Source organism: Anneissia japonica, unplaced genomic scaffold (assembly GCF_011630105.1).
Source record: "Anneissia japonica isolate Jap-2015-1 unplaced genomic scaffold, ASM1163010v1 scaffold287948_len850469_cov200, whole genome shotgun sequence".
Lineage (NCBI taxonomy): Eukaryota > Metazoa > Echinodermata > Crinoidea > Comatulida > Comatulidae > Anneissia > Anneissia japonica.
This window is the reverse complement of record NW_022699796.1, coordinates 16744-37849: the sequence shown is the minus strand read 5'-3', so window position 1 is coordinate 37849 and position 21106 is coordinate 16744. Positions and strand designations below refer to the sequence as shown.

The 21106-nt window shown below is 36.3% G+C and overlaps 2 protein-coding genes across 2 annotated transcripts; one reads left to right on the top strand and one right to left on the bottom strand.

Annotated features, from left to right (window-relative positions):
• Window positions 1-1123: 1123 nt before the first annotated feature.
• Window positions 1124-4642, bottom strand: LOC117103141 (mitochondrial ubiquitin ligase activator of NFKB 1-like). Its single transcript, XM_033243651.1, has 4 exons — window positions 4551-4642; window positions 3475-3587; window positions 2630-2838; window positions 1124-2258 (listed from the first exon to the last, which is right to left on the bottom strand). The coding sequence occupies exons 2-4, from the start codon at window positions 3571-3573 to the stop codon at window positions 1568-1570; spliced, it is 999 nt and encodes a 332-aa protein (XP_033099542.1). The 5' UTR covers window positions 3574-3587; window positions 4551-4642; the 3' UTR covers window positions 1124-1567.
• A 1873-nt stretch (window positions 4643-6515) lies between these two features.
• LOC117103142 (anaphase-promoting complex subunit 7-like) lies at window positions 6516-19399 on the top strand. Its single transcript, XM_033243653.1, has 15 exons — window positions 6516-6669; window positions 7791-7913; window positions 8750-8920; window positions 9416-9531; window positions 11463-11576; window positions 11911-11998; window positions 12835-12930; window positions 13025-13113; window positions 13289-13406; window positions 14092-14233; window positions 15092-15246; window positions 15836-15948; window positions 16473-16589; window positions 17219-17387; window positions 18517-19399. Exons 1-15 carry the CDS (start codon window positions 6604-6606, stop codon window positions 18523-18525), a joined length of 1686 nt encoding a protein of 561 aa, XP_033099544.1. The 5' UTR covers window positions 6516-6603; the 3' UTR covers window positions 18526-19399.
• Window positions 19400-21106: the final 1707 nt, after the last annotated feature.

Below are 21106 nucleotides of genomic sequence, written 5' to 3'. Positions count from 1 at the left end.
CACGCAAAGATCGTACGCGGTGGATACCCTACGCGGCGCTATTTACACGATCTTTTGTTGCCTTTTCGCCAGTGACGTCATGATAAAATCGTATATAATCGCCTATAACTTCATAAAAAAATAGCCAAAGAACGATTTTAAGGTTGATTCTATTATTAATGGCAAATCAAAAATCCACTCTAGAACAAAAAATCATTTTGCTAGTTCTCTTTTAACATGTAAAGTATGTACAGTAATGCCTTTCTTGATGCATTACTGTTGCAGTTGCCCTACCCACGAAGCTGCAAAAAAGGGATAAATGTGCATTACAACTTTATATATTCCATTTTTGCTATAACTTAAGTTGATGCTTTATCAATGCAATGTAGAGTATATTAGGAACTACAGTAACTTAAAAATTAGTTTGTGCATAAAATGTATGTAAATTTACTGAAGCAGCGAGTCTACAGTATATTTAAGATATGTTTTTGAGACGAATAAATTATAGTAAAATATTCTTGAAGAGTTGCTAACAAAATAGTAAAAATGTATGTGCCTATAATAAAGCATTATTATAAACATAAAAATATCTTCAGGAATGTTTATTTCTTCTAGTCTGTGTTGCATACTTGTAACCACTAACAACAAAAAAAGAAGATGGAGACAACAAATGCCTGTACATTTGCACTGCCTCTGGTGTTTTCACTGTTCAGTTTTTCTCTTCCACTAATAAATTAAGATCTGGAAGTAGCTTGACTCCTGATAAGGGCTCTATATAAGTCATAATTGCCTATGCAGTTTAAAAAATATATTTTCTTCCCTTGTAGTTGCCAGGTTGCTGTAATTGTTCATACACAAGCAGATGTAATTTAGATCAACTGAATGGGCTGTACATAGAAATATATTTTAGAATTTGAATAGACTTCCTTAAAAATAATCGGGTTGATGAAGTTGCCTAATCCATCCTGTACTCGGCACTGTAATGTTGTTATGTGTTGTGTGCTATTTGGGCCAGAGGCTTGTGTTGAGTTGTACCAAGGAAGAAGAAAGACTATTTCATTTTTGTGATTTTTCAGGTTTTACCCCAGAAAAGTATACAACAAATTAAAAAAGTACAGGTAATCAGCAAGATACTTTACAATTATTTGTATTGTAAACGTCTTATACATTTAATGTATTCAATTTTACTGTATTTCTAATGTTATACAATGACAATAAATACTGAATGATGAATATATGGCCTAAAATAATTATAAGATCTCCCATAAAATAATCTACTGCAAAACACCTATTTTATAATCGAAATAATACAAATGAATTGAGCATACAGTAATTAGAAGAAATCTGAAGTTTATAACTAATGAAGAATTCACTTTTCTACATGATAATGAAAATACTGGATGTGAGCATCATGATCTTTTGGAAAATTGTGCTAACTGCTGATCAGTCAAATGTCTGTTGAAATACAAATTGTTGACAAAAATAAACATAAAAATCAATAATTAAACACAGCGAGTTGTAACATGAAGCATGTCCTAAGCAACAACCAGTTTGTTTTCTACAAAGAAATTTTTCTTAAAGGAAAATTCTATGCGTGAAACAGAGGAACAACTCTACTGATGCGCTCTCGACATATAGGGCATTGTGGGGGATTCAGTACATCAGTGCATCGTTGACACGCACATACATGTCCACAGTTTAAGATAACGCAATCCCGTGGATTCTCTAAACACACGGCGCATACATCTACTTCAGTTTCTTCACCGTTTCCAGCTGCTTGTCGTACCCTTGCAAGATACTCTCTGTAATTCTGTTCCTCTTGGTATTTCTTATACCACTTGCTAAGTAGATACAGACACCATAAGAGAGTCGCTGAGCCAAAAAACATTAAAACTATTCTCCATACTCTGGTGTTAGATCTTAGATCCCTTAACAGTTCAGCCTTTGAGCCCCTCCAGAGGTAATAGGTCCAACCGCTGCATGGGGGAACCAAATGTACCTGTCCACCAATCATCTTGATCTCACCAATACCTGTGATAAAACTGTCAACCGGTAACATTTCCTCCAATTCTTGGTATCCCTTTATTTTTTCACCTGTAGCCCAGTTCACAAGATTGTCACCTAATGAACTTCTGATTGGTTCAAATTTGTCGTGGATCACATCAAGCGTTAAACCTGTTGCAACAAGGGCTTCATCCACTGTCACATGACTCTCTTTTGCGGACAATCTAAAAGGGACGCTTTTTGTGTTGTGTTTGATGGTACTTGCTGAATCAATCCTGCAAAGAAAACAATCAACAAAATATAAATACTGGTTGTACTCACTTATAATGTAAAGCTCAGTTTAGATTATCAAATTTTCTTTGACAAAAAAACTGTTGTATGCCCATATGTAGTCATGATACACCTATATTATTATGGTCATGATGTGATGTCATCATATAATGTTAGTGTTAATGATATAATCATTATAAACATTATAGCAAACTGTGCCCAATTGGATTCGAACAAAAATATTTTAAGGTTGCAATATTTTTTTTGCCCAAAACAAGATTCGAAGGTGATACTGTTGATGGTGTAATGGTAATGAGTACCGAGTCTGGAATAAATCTACTTTAAAAAAAAATAATACAAATACTTAACAACTGACCACATTCTTGTGGACTTGCTCCATTCCGTCTTGTGTTCCTTAAGGATAAGGCTTTGTATTAGGCCTGTAATACCTGCAATATTCTGACTATGTATGACACCCTTGACAGGCGTTGCAGCACCTTCTATTACTGCATAGGGTATTGTCTTGTCAGGTGCCTCCTCTACTAGCATACTTAAGTCCTTATCAATGGTCAGCATTGGAGCATCCTGTTGGAAATCAAAATTAATCACACAAGCGTTAATGAATTAAATCAATTTATATATAACTAGAGCAGTCACTCCATACAGTGCATATTAACCCTTTCCAAAGACTGCAGCATCCCTTAATAAAATAATGGAATTGCCAGTCATAATCAGGCATTTTATTTTCTTTAGTGCTGCAGAATACCCTTAAGAAAATAATGAAATCGCCCATCATATTCAGGTACATTGTTTTCTCATGGAGAAAATAATGGTTTTCTTGAGTGCTGCCTGAATACAAGGGTCAATTCCATTATTTTCTTTTATGGTCGAGGGTAAAAAATATAATCTTTGAGACCCTGACCTTGTCATTTGACCTTTTCTACCAAAAATTGAATGGTATCTTTTTAAATTACTATGCACCATTCCACTAAATTGTATGATCAATTTATTAGTTTTTGCATCATCTTGCTAACAGACTGCAGTGAATACATAACCTCCTTGGAGAAGGTAATAAATGAAGGTAGACGAAAGCACTGTATTTGTCTATATTTTTCAAATGAATTGATAAAAAAAATCTTGTTTAATTATAAAAAACATTTAATATTTCTTTATCATATTAAATATGGCCTAATATTATTGACAGTGAAATGTATTTCTCACATGTATACGTTGTATATCTGTGGTCTTCTTCCGATAAACATAGTACAGGACTGCTGATGTGAACGCACCTGAACCGAGAGCTATCCAATCAAAAATCATTTTTTCACTGTCACCTAAATAAATACCAGAGATTTTTCAATTATAGTAGTAGTTAACTATAACATTTAACAATAACAGAATATCAAATAACAATATTAATAATAATAATAATAATAATAATAATAATAATAATAATAATAATAATAATAATAATAATAAATTACTATTTCTCTTATAGGAGGTACCTCTTCTTCAACAATTTAAGACAATTTGATTGATTTTAATTTTACTTTTCTTTGTCAGGGGGTCACAATATCATAATTATTATGGCCATATTAATAATTATGGGTCATCCCTTAACATAAATAAAGGGGACTTTTTTATACTGCAGCTTGTTTAGCGAAACTGCCCGCAAATAATGATTTCAAATAAATGAATTTTTATTTTTTGCCAATTAGCACACCCGTTGCCACAAAAAAATGGAAATTTTACAAAAAAGTAAAATTTTTCTTTCTTTTTATAATCTCAAAAAACAAGATGTATATTTCTTCCTAATCATATAAATTTAAAGCATCAACTAGGCCTATAACCCATGGTTACTAAACACTTAGGTGTTATCATCAATGAAAATTTAAAATGGCATAGGCCTAGGCCTAAGCAAGTTGATCAAGCTCAAAATAAAGTACTACCACTGCCAGGCCTATACTACCTAAAAAAAGGCAAAATATTTTTCCTAAAAACATTCAATCAATATTGTATAAGTCTATAATTTCTTAGGCCTAGGATTACAAAAATCCCAAGGAAGTTGGTGCTATGTGCGGCTCACCGGGGCGGCGACCTTCCTGCTCTGCAACTCTGTTCTAGTGGTAGGCCTACCTAACATAGTCATAGCTTGGGTCTAGGCCTGTAGTAGTTAGATAGTAGTAGCCTAGGGCCTAGTAGCCTAGGTAGCTAGAGAATAGGAATTTAGTTCTTTGTACCATAGGATGACCGCAAAGTATGCAGTTGAAGAAAACATCAGTTTAATATTACAATACCTTAAAATGCTTCAAAAACGAGAACACCACATTAGCAGAAACCTGGGAATTTACCTGGGATAATTTTAAACATAAACAGCGCCCTCTCGGCCTCTCTAAACACAGGCGAATTTTCCTCCCAGATAATTTTCTTCCCCCACCCAGTTTTTTCCATCAAACAAAAAGAAGAAATCCACAATTCGTTGGGGAGAAAAAATAATGATATATATTTCCTTATCTATAAAACCGATTATATATAAGCTTCTGAAACCCCTAAATTTTGTTATACTTCGGGAGCTCTCCCCCCCCCCACCCTGGACCACTTTCAAGACATTTTGAGCGACACCCGACCACGCCCACTTCGGGCCACTCCAGCATAATATTCCCCACTAATTTGAATCCCATATTAAATTGTTTATGCAGGGTAACACACACAGTGAGCTTATCGATCCCCATTTTAAGAATCAAGGGAAAATGCATTTTACGGAATCAGGGGTGGCACCAGTGGATTCCGATGGAGTGGTTACAGACCGCCCCCCCCCCCGATCACGAGCATAGGCGTAGATCCCGGGGGGATGGGGGATATATCCCCCCCAATATTTGACAAGAGTGGGGGATGGTCCATTGTGTCATCCCCCCAATATTTTGACTATGTATGGGATAAAATGGAGCTTTTACACACTTCAAAAGACTGTCACAGAAATAACTTGCACTGTCTTATGGGCTTACAAAGATGAAAATTAGCATAATGTATTAATGTTGATAACAAAATTATTTTATCTGGTACCAATCTAAGCTCTTCTTTCCTTAGATATTAGATGTGCTTGCAAAGAGAGCCACATTTCACACTGAAGGGTGTGTACGACATCAGTGAATGTTATGTCAATTCCAAGAATGCTAAGGTTTTATCGGTTGATGAGGAATTTATTTATTAGGCCTATAATAGCAAATTGCATCAATTTATTTTGCAAAAACAAGGTTTCCAGCTTCAAAGGGGGGGGGGGCACATCTCCTGTCCGCACAAGGGCACACATTGGCGCTAACACCAGGCGCGTAACAGGGGTCTTGGGTCAGAGTGGGTATTTATTTTTTTAATTTTTTATTTCAACCATCTTTAAAGAGGGTGACCCTTGTAGTTTAGCCCAGTAACAGGGGTCTTGGTTCAGAGTGGGTATTTATTTTTTTTAAATTTCTTATTTCAACCATCTTTAAAGACGGTAACCCTTGTAGTTTAGCCCAGTAGGTTAACTGATATTCAGGGGCCCTCTTTAATAAAATTAAAGAACTGTACAAACAACATCATTACAACATAATAATAATAATAACAATAATAATAATAACAATAATAATAATAATAATAATAGAAAAAAAATAGGGGCAAAGGGGCGAACCGGCTGGCCATTGAATCCGCCACTGTCGGTGGCGGATCCAGGAATTCGAAATAGAGGGACCAAGGAAGGACTTTCATAGATTGGGGGTTCTATAATCATAACACCTAAGTTATGATTATGGCACCTGTAACTGGCCGAAATGGCACTCTCCCCCGACTTTCGAATATAATCTTCTTTGTGTATTAAATATTCCTTGCTCTGACCTAAATCAAATCCACGTCGCATGCTGTATCAGGCAGGATGATTTCCAAACGAGAAAAAAAAGATGATTTTATTGAGACCTAGAACAGGGAGATGTTAGCGGCGGGGAAAACACTAAAATTTAAAGTTTTAACAAAAGGCCAACATAATGCTTGTAGAAATGCGGTCCTAGAAGCTGCACTAATTGGTCAAGGAGGTTTGGTAGATCGATTTCTGGAGTGTGCACGAGTGAGTTTTGAGTTTTGGGTTTCTACCCTGGAAAATGTGAACCTTTGGTAATTTGGAAGGGTACAATGAACGCCTTCATGATCCTATCCTCTTTCATGGAGTGTCACCCCTGGAATAAACGCGTTTCAGTTTAACCACCATGGTTCAACTACAGACAATCGCAGACTTTCCAAATCGGAATTTAAGTACACGGAAAAAGTGCCTAATGAAAGTCTGCCGCGCGACACTTAAAATTTACAATTCTACGGACAAAAATGAGTATCATAGAGCAAATTCGATGTTTAAATCAAGCAGAGTTATTCAACAGTTTATCGACGTTAGTAAGTACCTTAAAACCTTTAAAAAATAAACATAAGCAATAAGATAATTTAAGGATATTTTTCCTAGGCTCAACGAATGGACGGACGCTGCAGAAAGAGGAAGACTATATAGACGTCGAGAGCCACGCTTCTCAAATCTGAACAATAATAATTCTAGCCTAGGCCTAAATCACATATGCGTTAGCCCTCTGGAAGTTAGCTCCTATTGTGTACCATTTGTATGTATTTTTTTTGTACGTATACAATAAAGAAAGAAAGAAAGGTAGGTATGGTAGGTTACTGTTGTGTTAGGTAGGTCAGCCTGTAGGCCTAGCTAGGCTAGGTAGGAGGAGTCCTTTGTTGCATAATGTAGAATATAGGCCAAGTTAGTAATAATCAACTTTTTGTAGCCCCCGCCCCATGCCTACCCCGTTTTAATCTTAGTCCCAAGGACAGGTCTGGATGGTTTATGTATTTATAACCAGTGTCAGCATATATATAAGGCCACGAGAATGAAAGTTGTAGATTTGCGTCCGAAAAATTTTGAAAACACATGAGGCATTTTTTCATTTTTCATTATTCATTTTTTTTTTTTATAAATGCTGTCCACAAGCTGCGGTATTGGTAATTTTACATTTATTCCCAAGAAACAATGCTTACAGTCATAAATGTACACTAGCCTATATAATATAACAGATCCTTTTCTACATTTAAGACCTCTTTAAACATACGAGATTTCCTATTGGTCAGGAAGATCGATTTGATCCGTAAATGACCTCATCAGTGATCGCCGATCATAGTGCGATGTGGCCAGGTCCTGCCTTCGCTCGGTGTTCGCGACGAGTGATCAGTGATGAATAGATCGTTTTCTGTCTGTTTACGACTTAGAAAGTCTGTTTTTTAAAACAAAGTATATTTTTTTTCAAAATAATGAACTTTTCAAAATAATGAACATTTTCGTGCGGTAGCTTTTTAGGCATGCGGGCAGTGGACACAAATCTACAACTTTCATTCCCGTGGCCCAATATGCATCATCTTTTTTCAATTTTAAAATACTTTACATGTTTTTAGTATTTTGTGTAAAAAAAAAACAATTTTAATTGTATTGTAAAATCAAAAACTCTCATTTTATTACAATACAGGGAAATCTAGTTATCACTGCTTCTGAACAGAATCCAGAACTGTTAAGTCCGACAGAAAAATACCATGTGTTGGTGTATTACGCTGGGGCATTATATGAAGAAGAAGAGTATAAACGTTCGGAGGTGATTATAATATATTTTGTCAGCTGATTTCATTATCGGTGTTAATTTTAACGTCTTTCTCTCTCTCTAAACAATTCAATTTTTATAAGACACAAAAAAGAGGTGTTAAAAAACAAAAAAACTTGAGTTAATGAGATAAAGATTATTGAATGTTAAAATACTGGGGTTTAACAAAAAACTTGAGTTATATGAGATAAAGATTATTGAATATTAAAATACTGGGGGAAAGGGGTATAACCACACTTTTTTCCCCAGTTTTAAAGTATTGAAAATCTGTATCTCATTAACCATCCTTCTTCCATTTAGTACAGACCTCTTGTTGGTGTATTTTCGTACTCGATGAGGGCAGGGGCTGTGAGATGGACCAGTATACCGGGGGTAACCCCCTATTTATCTCGAAAGATGTACTGGGTTCTTTATAGTGCACATGAGCCAATTATGTACGCTGGGCCTACGGTTTATAGTCCTTATCCCAGAAGAGTTGATCCACTGCTAGAGTCATAGGTGGGCGTGTCGTTCGAACCAGCGCCAATATTATGACTGTAGGCTTGTAGACCCTGCCTTAACCGCTCGGCATTCAACTCAAGATCGTTTTTGTGTCTTAGAAAATCAGATAAAAATGTCCCCTCCGGGGCACACTGCTTGGACCATAATTGGACAGTTCAAAATAGGCCTACAATTTCCTAGAACTTTATACCCATGATTACAATTTTATTTGTCATTTCTTAGTCCTGTTTGTTCTGTGATGCCAACCACCTAAAGTATATAGTTTTTAAAGATTATTTTCGTATTATAAACTTGGTTGTTCATTTTTGTGTATGTCGTTTTGCTTTAAGTCATACTATCGCAGAGCATTTCATCTGAAGAAGTCACTGAATAGATGCAAAGGAAAAAGCACTCAGCCAGGCAATGTGAGTGAGGCTGGTATACCATCAGACCTCGATATTAAGTACAGGCTCTACCAGTGCAATTATAAGTTAAAGAACTTCACTGAAGCTAAGGCAGTGGTAGGTATTTGTTTTATGAAGAAACATTTCAATAGTTACAGTGACAATCACAAATGTAACAAAAGGCATAATACTTAATTGAAAGTTACATTTCACAAGTTTTAATGTGTTATTCTCTTGTACCAAGTTGTAGAACGATGCAAATTTTGAAATTAATTGAATTAAATTATGTTATAAACTTTTAACCTTTGTTCCTTAACTGAATTTGTGGTTACAATTCTTTGTTCTTTTTGTCTCCATCTTATCATTTCTTATGTTTTCAATTTTTATTATGATAATTCTTATAATTCTATTATCACAAAATCTATCAATCAAGTTTTGAGGGTAATTGAATTATATTGAAAAAATTTTAAAAAAGATTTAGCAAATATATCCCGATGATTGACTGTAATCTGTTAATTTTATTCCTTAGTTTGATTCGTTATTAGATAATTTAGTCATTGCGTTTAGATTATACAGTTTTAAATACTGTATTTTGCATTTTTTTTGTTTCAGCTTGAAAGTATCCCAGCTAAGCAGAGAAGTGCAAAAGTCAACCTAGCACTCGCCAAACTTTATCAACGGACTGGCACAGAGCGGTCTGCTGCTACAGCCTTTAAAGAAGTACTCAGGTAACTATAATCAATCAATCAAATCAGAGAGCAGGCAAAGCAAATATTAATGTTGCTCTGTAAAGCACTTACTGTTTCAAGGGGGAGGCAGCTGGGCCCAAAACATTTTCACGGAGAAAAAAACGAAAATTATATTGAAAATTAAGTCTGAGAGTACCATTTCCAGCCATCTAGAGGTGCCATAATCATGCATTTTCTTACCTCAGCCCCAACCTGGATCCACCACTGGTTTTTCACTCCTCAATCTTCATTAGGAAATGCAGGGGGTTATATTAGGGGTTATAATTTTTTTCATCATTTTAATGAGAGTACAACACATATGGTAGCGGAGGGCTCAACAGTGTATAAACCTTTTTTTTTTTAAATTTAGACATGATGATACCAAAATGACATTCATCATTTTATTATTACAGTATGTACTCTGTTTATTGTGGGGGTAGGGGGTGGTGGATGCAAAAGGTCACAGAAAAGATTATGATTTGTCCTTTCCTGAAAGTGATGAATTAAAATGAATGACCCTTAAAGACATGCTCTGTGAAGAAACGTAACAAAATACAACTGAGTCCTGGCTTACAAAAAGCATGCTAACCTACCTAGGCATAGGTTGGAAGATCAGACAAACTAGGCTTAGCTCAACTAGTTTTCAATTAAATTGTACACACTGTTCTTGGTTTGCTGTCGTAATAATTTATGTACAAAAGTGAGTTCTTCAGGCCTATCAGTTCATCGATCCATGGAAGAAAGAATACATCTACTCAATGTTGTTGGAATATAATAATATATTGTCTATCTTTGATTTTTTTTCCCTTTATGATAGGCCTAAAGAATGAGATAAAATTGCCTGACTTTTTTTCAAGACGGGGTAAATCTTGAATTTTGAAGAACTTAAAGGTCATTAAAAGACTCCTCAGAAGTCGGGAAAGCTCATTTCCAGCCATCTAGGAATCAAAATTCCTAGATGGCCGGAACCCCCCTTTCATTTTGGGGTTTTTGGAAACATTTTGAACCCCCCACCTCCCTCTGCTTTTAAATCCTGGATCCGCCCCTGTTAACCTTTCCTGAGAATTTGTCAAACCCTCTTTTTGTGTCTTAGAAAATCAGTTGTACAACATATAAAAAAATAAGGCTTTGAGGTCAACATGAATGTCATCATACCAAAACCTAATTGCCACTTACGAGCGGCCCTTAAAACATGTGGCAACTACTGTACAACGACGCTCTCATCAAATCTAATCCGATGTAATTTAAATGCAGAAGGAAAGATATATAAACAGGTTTTTTTTTACTAATAAAGTTAAGCCGGGAGCTCACTACACTGTACAACTGTTGGCCGACGAATCCAACTCTGTTCCCAGTGAGACGACGCAAAGCCGTCTGCTGATTGTCAGTGGCAGTCTAAAAGGATACTCATTAAATACGATCCATTGCATGCACGTTGTGCCGTTAGGTTCCTCATAGCATCACGTCGGCCGACGAATGTCTGGCGCAATGACTGCCCACCTTAAAGTCAGGCTCCGGAGAAAAAAAATTTTTTGATAAGTTGTAGAACTGATTTTTCTAAGACAGAAAAAAGTTGTTTGACGAAAAACTAGGGAACGGTGAATGAGATACAGATTTTTTAATTTTTAAAAACTGGGGGAATAAGGTGTAAAAATGGGCAGTTACACCCCATTTTTCCCCAGTTTTTAAATATTAAAAAATCTGTATCTCATTCACCGTTCCCCAGTTTTTCGTCAAACAACTTTTTTCTGTCTTAGAAAAATCAGTTCTACAACTTATCAAAAAATTGTTGTCCTCCAGAGCCTGACTTTAACACAACCCATTTTACAAGCCTGAAAGTAATATACCGGTGTTGTGATTTGTCTAAACTACTTTTAGTTTAATTCTGCCTTCATTAATTTGCTGTGTTCTTGTATTCATGTTTGTCTTAGGCAATGTCCCCTTGCGTTGGAAGCTGCCCAAGGACTGCTAGGCCTGGGAGTAAAGGGAGCTGAAGTGGAGTCACTGACAATTAACAGTCTTCACTCAAACCAAAACCTAGACTGGTGAGCATATATCAACCATTTGAAGGGGCGGATTTAGGGATGAGTACTCTATCCTTAATCTCCTACTTTTCCCACTGCTGTCTTTTATTTTTTAACAGTAAAAAATACAAAATGGCATACAAATACTAAATGTAAAAATATATACTAAACACAAACCATACAATTATTGGATACATATCTATCTGTATAACTATATTACATTTAGGCCTATAAGTAATTGGTGCCCCTTCTTTTGAACAATTCTGTATCTGCCCCTGTGAATAGTTGTTTTATAGACATTTAATTGCACTTTATGTAGTTTTTGCTTATACTTCTGTTTCTTGAATTACTGTAGGTTGAATTTTTGGTTCAGAGGACATGCATATGGTGCTGTTAAAGAATATTCTAAAGCTATAGCGACCTTCAAGAATCTTGAAACAGCGGTAAGCATGCAAAGGCCAGATTAACACATTTTACATGGGGTGAAAGTAGATGGATGAAAATACACAAATACCCATATGCCTCATGTAACTAAATGGTCTATCTATAGATTTGCAATACAAGACATGGCTCCAGCTAAACTTCAATATCTATATGATAAAGGAAAGAAATGTTTAAAGAGTTTAAAACTACAATGAGCATTGTTACTAACTGTTAGTAGGAAGCAGTAGGATATGTAGATGTATTCATATTTTGAAGATGCGATGATAATTTTGGGGTGAAGTGCTAGTGGGAGGAATCAGTTGATAAGGCCAGGTGATTGTTCAGTGTATTTTACTCAGCAATTTATCAGTGGGGGTGATCGTGGAAGTGCACCCAGTTAGATATGCTATTGGTACAGGGCTGACCCTTGATCGTATTTTTCACCCAATACGCATCAGAGGTTATTTTCATGCGTCTGGAACACACAAATTTCGTGTGGCATTCCCCGGACCCCCTAGTGTAGTATTATCTCGATCGCCCTCCCCCTTTTGGCCCCGCCCCCTGGATCCATCCCTGCTGGTAGAAGGTAGATAAATGTTTAATTTTAAAAAATTTTAACTTCAAAACTTGAATTGTTTAGTGTATTTAAGCTTTGTCATTCTTTGCATAAATTGTAATAAAAACACTTGGCAAAAAAGGCCCATGAAATGTTATGTTATGTGATGTTGATATGTTATCTCATTGAAAAGCTGGTAACATAATCTTCTTAGATGAGCAGTTCAATGTTGTTTTAATCTCCTTGCTTGTAGTATGCAAACTAATATATTTCAACCTTCATGTTGTTAATTTTTTTCAGAGTGTCTTGAAAGAAAATATTAATGTACTATGTAGTCTAGCTGAGTATTACTTCCTGTCTGGTGACATGAAAAATGCTATTGCCATTTATTCCAGAGTAAGTATAAGTGTATGTTTATCATTACATGAATCTAAAACGGCCACCGCACAAATAAAATACATGCATTTCAGTATTCATTCTATTTTGCTAGATCCATTCATTGGAGCCGCTGTTTTTGAAGGGAATGGATATATACGCCAGCATACTATCAGCCAATAAGGATATCAAGCAGCTACAGAAGTAAGAATATTTCCATCTTATGACATTTTTCAAATCAGTTATTTTCCAGAACTGAAGACAAATATGATTAGAAAATTTAACTGCATCATGCACCATTCTGGTGAATTTAGGAACAAGTTACTATATTATTATATCAGTGGACACTGTTGATATTTTAAATGAAAAATCATTTTAGTCTATCCACAGACATGATGTCTGTAACAGAGAGAAGTCCAGAGTCCTGGATTGCGATGGGATATTATTGCGCAGCATCGGGTAACAAAGCTACCAGGGCTGTGTACTTTGCACAAAGAGTAAGTACATTGTGTGAATTAGAACCTTGTGATGATTCAATGCAAATTAAAAAATGGTTGTGTGGGCAAAAAATAGTGAAATCGGTCGGGCCCGGATTTTTTACTACAGACTAAAGCCGGGCACTCACCGCATAGTACGACGTTGGCAGTCTGAACGAATCGTCATTAAAAACGATCCCTTGCACACGTGGCGTTGCGTTCTTTATAGAATAGTGTCGGCCGATCACCGTCAAGGGGCAGTGAGTGCCCGCTTCAAGGGCTAATTATAAGGTTCATTGCCATCCATCTCTTTTTTAATTTCAGATTCAAGGGGAGGCCCAGCTGGCCAGGGCTCCCCCCCCCCCTAAATTTTTCAAAATTAAAAAAAAAAAATTGTGTTCAAAGTAAAGCCTGAAAGTGCCATTTCCAGCCATCTAGAGGTGCCATAACCATAAATTTTCTTACCTTAGCCCCAACCATAGTGGGTCTAAGTTGGTATAGACCCCCATCTCTGAAAGTCCTTCACTGTGCCTCCCTCTATTTCAAATCCGCCACCAATTTTGGCTCATAAATTGGTAACCAAAGGGATAAAACATGGTTAAGGTATCACATTCAAGCTTGAAATTTTAAACATGTTGAGAATATGGCCTTAGTAAAAATTTTGTTTAATATAATAATTAATTTGATTTGTATTGTGTTGTTCTAGGCCTTTCAACTGGATCAGAGAAACGTGCAAGCATTACTTTTAAAAGGAAGTGTTTTGAAGGACATTGGAAAAACACAAGACGCGTTGCTTCATTACAGGGAGGCAGTTAGGCTTGCACCCAACAGATTTGAAGCTCACAAAGGTAACAGCACCAAGATTTTGTTGTTCATTTGAATTATCTAATGCCAGAGTCACACAGCAGAAAATGTAATAGTAACAGTAGTATCTGTTTCGATATTTCCCTCCCAATACTCGTCCCTTTCACACAACAAAATACAAACCTTGTTAAAAGTTGGTACAATCCATATGCAAGCAGTGAAGATACACTCTGTGCCATGTTGAAAGGTAAGCTGTGTAAGCTTCCTGCTAAATATCTATTTGAGGTCTGTTTATTTACCAAGATATCCTAACATTCTCACAACCAAAATATCCTTGCTATGCAATATATACTTAGAACAATTTGTTAATATTTAGCTTAGCGTCATTTGATAGTAGTTCAAATGCCCCTAATGATCCACAATGCTGGATGGATGGATCAACTCCTTAAATAATATGATTTGAATATAGTTTTTTGAAAAGCAATAAGAAATATGGGAAGGTGGTTTGGCGCAGTAATTTCCATTCAGGTTGTGGACCTCGTTGTCGAGGGCTCGAACCACTGTGGAACTTGCCAATTGTATGGTGAACCGAGATGACTGCAGACAACGTTGGTTGACTAGTCTGAGGGCCACATAGATAGATAGAGATAGAGGGCTCGAACCACACACTGGCAATTCTTGACCGGCCATGTATAAGTTACCCCAGCTTGTACTGTTGACGAGTTGTGAAGTGGCTTTCTGCTATGTTTCAGCCCTAGTATTTCATGGCTTATAAAGTAATTAAATATTGTGGCAACCTCTCATCAATATTTATGGGAACATCAGGCCTGACATACCAAGATATATAAACAAAATAAAAATTAAAAAAAAAAAATTGCATGTTGTTTCCTTCTGGTAATTAGGTACTGTGGAATGCTTAATGAAGGCAGGGCGTATTCGAGAGGCTATTACCACGGCAACAAACACCCGTAAAGTACTGGGCAACACTGCCAGATGCATGACTCTTGTTGCTGCTGTTTTGGCCAAAGACAGGGTTTCAAAATTAAACCATGATCAGGTTTGGTATATTGATTGATTGTAGTATTGTTTTTGTTATAATTACATCTTACTTATTCATTCATTCATTCTTACATTTTTGACTGGATACATTTTTAGTACAAACTATTGGTCTACCATATGGTCCAGATATTGTTGTGCCAGCCACATGCTATACAAGTGTATGAGTGGATATGTAGCTTGGAGTGTAGCTGTTCTTTGATGCTAAGATCCTGGGTTCAGACATTTAAGATGCTAGATTTTTTTCTCACAGCTATAAATAGCACCTCTTCATAAGCCTTATATAGAGACTTACTTTACAAAGCATCCTTCCGTCCTGTAATTTGCAAGTGTACTGTTCTTGCATAATTGTAGCTGTAGAAAAGTAAGGGTGGGTGGGTGATAACATTGGTAAACTCTAAATAATGTGAGTGGATTTTAAGGATGTGCAAGAGGGTTAATAAAGGTGGGTGGAAAACTACAAGGCTGGGTGGCCCTGTCCACCATTATCTACATCCCGGTCCTTGAATATTGTGATTAATTATAAATGTGACCTAACACATTTTTGCATTATTGTTTTTACATGCTGTGCTAAATAATTTGCTTTTTAGGCAAAAACAATGCTGGAGCGGGCTTTGGCTTTGGACTCCACGTATCTTGAAGCTACTTACATCTTGACTGAACTTTACATGGAAGAAAGAAATTTTGATGCCGCCATGGCACTGTAAGTATATTCAGTATCATATATGATAATTACCACAAAGCAGATGACATTATTAATACCAAGGTCATCAAATGTGTATAGATCCAATATTCTGCTTCCGGGGAGGGGAATACTTCATAATGTTGCAGCTTGTGTCTATTTTGTGTATACTTACATGGATGAACCGTTGCAAGGCAGATTGCTAATGGAACTTACCCGCAAAAAATAATTGAATCGTCTAACCCAGGTGTATATAACGCATCAACGTTATCTACCAAGCCTCAAATTCCTTTTCACCGTGAGCTAGTATAGTGAAAGTCTTACTAAGTGAAACAAAGCCATGTGCTTTTCTTGTGGTGTTTGATTATTAACGAGAGTTGTATTCTGTGCATTGGCATAAAACTAACTGAGTGAAGAGAGATTGCGGATAAAGTGCCTATTATCCTAAGGGCACAAACAACCGGCCAGACGTAGGCCCCAATTATTTTGACTAATAAACCCTTATTATGTTGTACTGATACTGAAGTTTATGGTACCTTATACAGGTTAAGGAAGCACCTGTTCCACTCCAGTACTTGTCGACTGCATCAGATGTTGGGAGACTGCTTAGCTGCAACAAATGAACACATTGATGCCATTGATCAGTATAATATAGCACTTAGGTAAATAGTCAAATTATTATTCATTTTATTTCTTTCTCTATATTCATTTCATTGTTGCGGAAATACTTGCCTTAAAATCTTGTGGTTCTGGGTTCCAATCTTGGAAACGCCGCTCTCTCTTTAAGCCTCACAATTAACGTTATTTATAAAGCAAGCCTGTGCTGTGTAAGAGAATAGATGCAAGTGGCCTCTACTATATACATATTGAAGCCCTATAGAACATAAAGCCAGACTCCGGAGGAAATACACATTTTTGAATATTTAAAATCTGGGTGAAAAGATTATTATTCAAAAATCTGTATCTCAACCGCTCCCAAGTTTTTCGTCAAATATGTTTTTTTTTTGTCTTAGAAAAACAACATATTAAAAAATTATTTTTCTCTGGAGCCTGGCTGTAACATATGTGTGAAATATATTCTGAATAATTTGTATTTATACAAATATTTGAAATAAAATGATAGCTTGTTCAGGAATACCTTAGTACAATAAATTATTATGATTCGATAGGGATTTTTAAATGGGCTGGGCATTTCTACACTGATCTTTTGATCACCATACCATAAATTATATGTAGTTATTCTAAACACTAACATATTTTGGTGTTTTCTTATGTTTTAAAAATAATATAGTCTGGACAACAAAAACAAGAAAGCAAGAGATGGTCTTGAACGGGTCGAGAAGAGCAGGGACAACTTGGATCCAGGAGTGGATGATGAGATGGAAGGGATGGATGAAAGTGGAGAGGATGTGGATTATGATGCCAGTGATGCCGAAGTTTCATGGGTGGATGGAGGCGAGGTAAAAGTGCTGATTGTTTTCTCAGTATGTACTATTCCGCTAACTTTCCCGACCCTTGGACATTGTTGCTGGTCCTAGAAAATGACAACATAAACATGATTATGTTTGTGGGACAACATGTGTGTTTGTGAGACAACAGGTGTGTTTGTTGGACAACATGTGGGTTTGTGAGACAACATGTGTGTTTGTGGAACAATATGTGTGTTTGTGAGACAACATGTGTGTTTGTGAGACAACAGGTGTGTTTGTGAGACAACATGTGTGTTTGTGGGACAACATGTGTGTTTGTGGAACAACATGTGTGTTTGTGAGACAACAGGTGTGTTTGTGAGACAACATGTGTGTTTGTGAGACAACATGTGTGTATGTGAGACAACATGTGTGTTTGTGGGACAACATGTGTGTATGTGAGACAACATTTGTGTTTGTGGGACAACATGTGTGTTTGTGAGACAACAGGTGTGTTTGTGAGACAACATGTGTGTTTGTGAGACAACATGTGTGTTTGTGAGACAACAGGTGTGTTTGTGGAACAACATGTGTGTTTGTGAGACAACAGGTGTGTTTGTGAGACAACATGTGTGTTTGTGGGACAACATGTGTGTTTGTGGAACAACATGTGTGTTTGTGAGACAACAGGTGTGTTTGTGAGACAACATGCACATCTAGATGTGTACAACAGGTGTGTTTGTGGGACAACATGTGGGTTTGTGAGACAACATGTGTGTTTGTGGGACAACATGTGTGTTTGTGAGACAACATGTGTGTATGTGAGACAACATGTGTGTATGTGAGACAACATGTGTGTTTGTGGGACAACATGTGGGTTTGTGAGACAACATGTGTGTTTGTGGGACAACATGTGTGTTTGTGAGACAACAGGTGTGTTTGTGTGACAACATGTGTGTTTGTGAGACAACATATGTGTTTGTGGGACAACATGTGTGTTTGTGAGACAAAGGTGTGTTTGTGTGACAACATGTGTGTTTGTGAGACAACATGTGTGTTTGTAGGTATTCCTCCCCTTTTCTGATTAGGTTAAAAGCATAATTCTTTAGATTGTTACTTTTGTATTGTTGTTTTTTTGTATTACTGTAATAATGTTTTCTTGTCTTCTATTTCTATACAGTGGTATTGAAAATGATATCTTGGTTGATCAAGGCTGGATACAATGGACTTGTGCATCAGGAATGGCATTAATAAATATTTTTATTTAAAAGAGAATGACACTGGCATAGAGTCAGTTTGATCAGCAGTATTATCCTTTCAAAGTTTATACTTCAAATAAAGTACTGTAAATAACTAATTGATTATTACTATAAAAATATACAGTGACAGTATCCTATCAACACTTAATGAGCTGTGCATGCAGATTGTGATGCTGCACAAAAAATGAATGTTAATGGGAAAGTGAGAAGAACATTTTCATTTGTTGAAAATGGACTGTTGTTTTCAATGTAGGAGAGCCAAGTTGAATGGAACAGTACATCTTTTAATGAATGGAATTAGTTTATCCATTGTGCTGGAAAACATTCATTATAAGTGACAGACTACCTTTTGTCTTTTGATATGTTATGAAAAATAAAGTTTGGTCCATCTTTCAACAAATGAAAACATTTTTTATAACAAGTAGGTTGAGGCAGGGAACAGTGAAACCTGTTTCCTGGTTAAGGTGTTTAATAGGACAAAATAAGTTTAACAACAATATATGGAAATTGAACCAAATTTACATGAAGAATGTTGGAAATCCAAAAAGTAGATTATTGTCACAGGATTAAATCCACCAATCAAATGACAAGGATCTCTTTATATTATACCTGGCAAGGGAATATGTAGTGATGTACTATAGAGTAATACTGTATATAACAAACTGACTGTAAATATAAATACCTAATCATACTATATGATAGTCGTTGGAACTATAATTTAATTTGAGATAAGAAATATCATGCAAAGTAAAATACCACCTTTATTAGCCGAAAAATTGATTAAATTGTATCATTCAGTATTTTGCCATCTTTGCTGCTTTGTTTTTTCTTCAGTAATTATCCTGGGTTACTCACTTTTCATTGCGCTTAGTGTGCACCATACCAATTTTATTGGCGCCCCATACTCGATTTGTTAACTTACTTGTTGGTGGCGCTGTCCAGAATAATAAAGGTGGCAAGTCTATCCAGTGGGTTAGGCGGGTGCAGGTCAACTCGGCCACAAGTCAACTCGGCCACAGTCAACTCGGCCACAAGTCAACTCGGCTACAATCAACTCGGCCACAAAAAGGTTGGCTACAGCCGAGTTGACTGTGGCCGAGTTGGATCGAATTCTATCCAGTGATTTAAGAGCGAGCATTCAGGACGGTAGTTCAGTTCATTCCTGTAGGCCTAAAGAACATAGTGATTGAACATGTCAAATAGCTATGGTAGAATGCAGATACTATTAAAATATTGAATGAAGTTATTTCCACCCGCAAAAAATAATATTTTTAACAGAATTGGACCTGTTCTCAAGGAGGGTTACATTTCAATATATAAAAAATAGGCTACTGTTAATTATTGTCTTGTTTTGATAAGAGAATAAGCAATTGGCTGTGAAAACTCAATGCTGAATAATAATATTAATAAGTTATGATGCACGGTATCCTTGTGGTTTATTATTATTTGTTGAATGGACTGTCCTACTAAAGTCTGCCCCTTGGATATTGGTGGTAAGGTCCCAGAAAGTGACAGAGTAAATGTACATAAATACATGCATTTAATAATAATGATAATGAAACAGCATTTATAAACTCACCATCTATCTATCGTGCTCAGGGGTGGCGCCAGCGGAGGGCTGGAGGGGCCAGGGCCCCCCGTCGGGGAGAAAAAGTACAATTCGTCTGGGAGAAAAAAATTATATGTATTTTCTACGTATTAGTATACTCTAAAATCGATTAAATAAGCCTTTGAAACCCCTAAATTGTCAAAATTTTTGGGGGCTTCGACCCCAGGGCCACTTTCGAAACCTTTTAATCGAAGCTCGACCACGGGCCCACTTTGCTTTCGTCGGGTAAATCTGACCCCTCGTCGGGGCATCGCCCACCCCCCTTTCGGGGACCTCCCCACATCGGGCAAATCCTGGCGCCGCCCCTGATCATGCTATTCCTAGGTGCAGTGACTCTTGACGAAAAGAAAAATTGTATATACTAATTTAATATATTGATTTGTTGGGAATAGCAAAACAGTGGGGCTAAATTTAACAAATTACCTAGTCAAAAATATTATATATTTGTTATAATTGCAATTATAAATAAATTCACTGACAACATTTTTAATTCTAATTATCTTTACCTTTTCCCCTTTTTTATCGCTTTCCTTCATTCTATCTATTCTCTACTTTTTTTCTTTCATTCCTATACCTTGTCCTTTCTTTTCTATTCTTTACTTTCCTTCCCTTTTATTCAGATTCTTTTTCTTTCTTATTCCTTCTCAATCTTTCGTTTTCTTTCATATGCCATCTCAATCGTTCGTTGTCTCTCATATGCTTTTTCAATCTTTCATTTTCTTTCATATGCCTTTTCAATCTGTCGTTTTCTTTCATATGCCTTTTCAATCTTTTGTTTTCTTTCTTATTCCTTGTCAACTTTCGTTTTTATTTCGTATGCCTTTTCAATCTTTAATTTTTCTTTTATATACTTTTTCAATCTTTTGTTTTCTTTCATATGCCTTTTCAATCTTTCGTTTTCT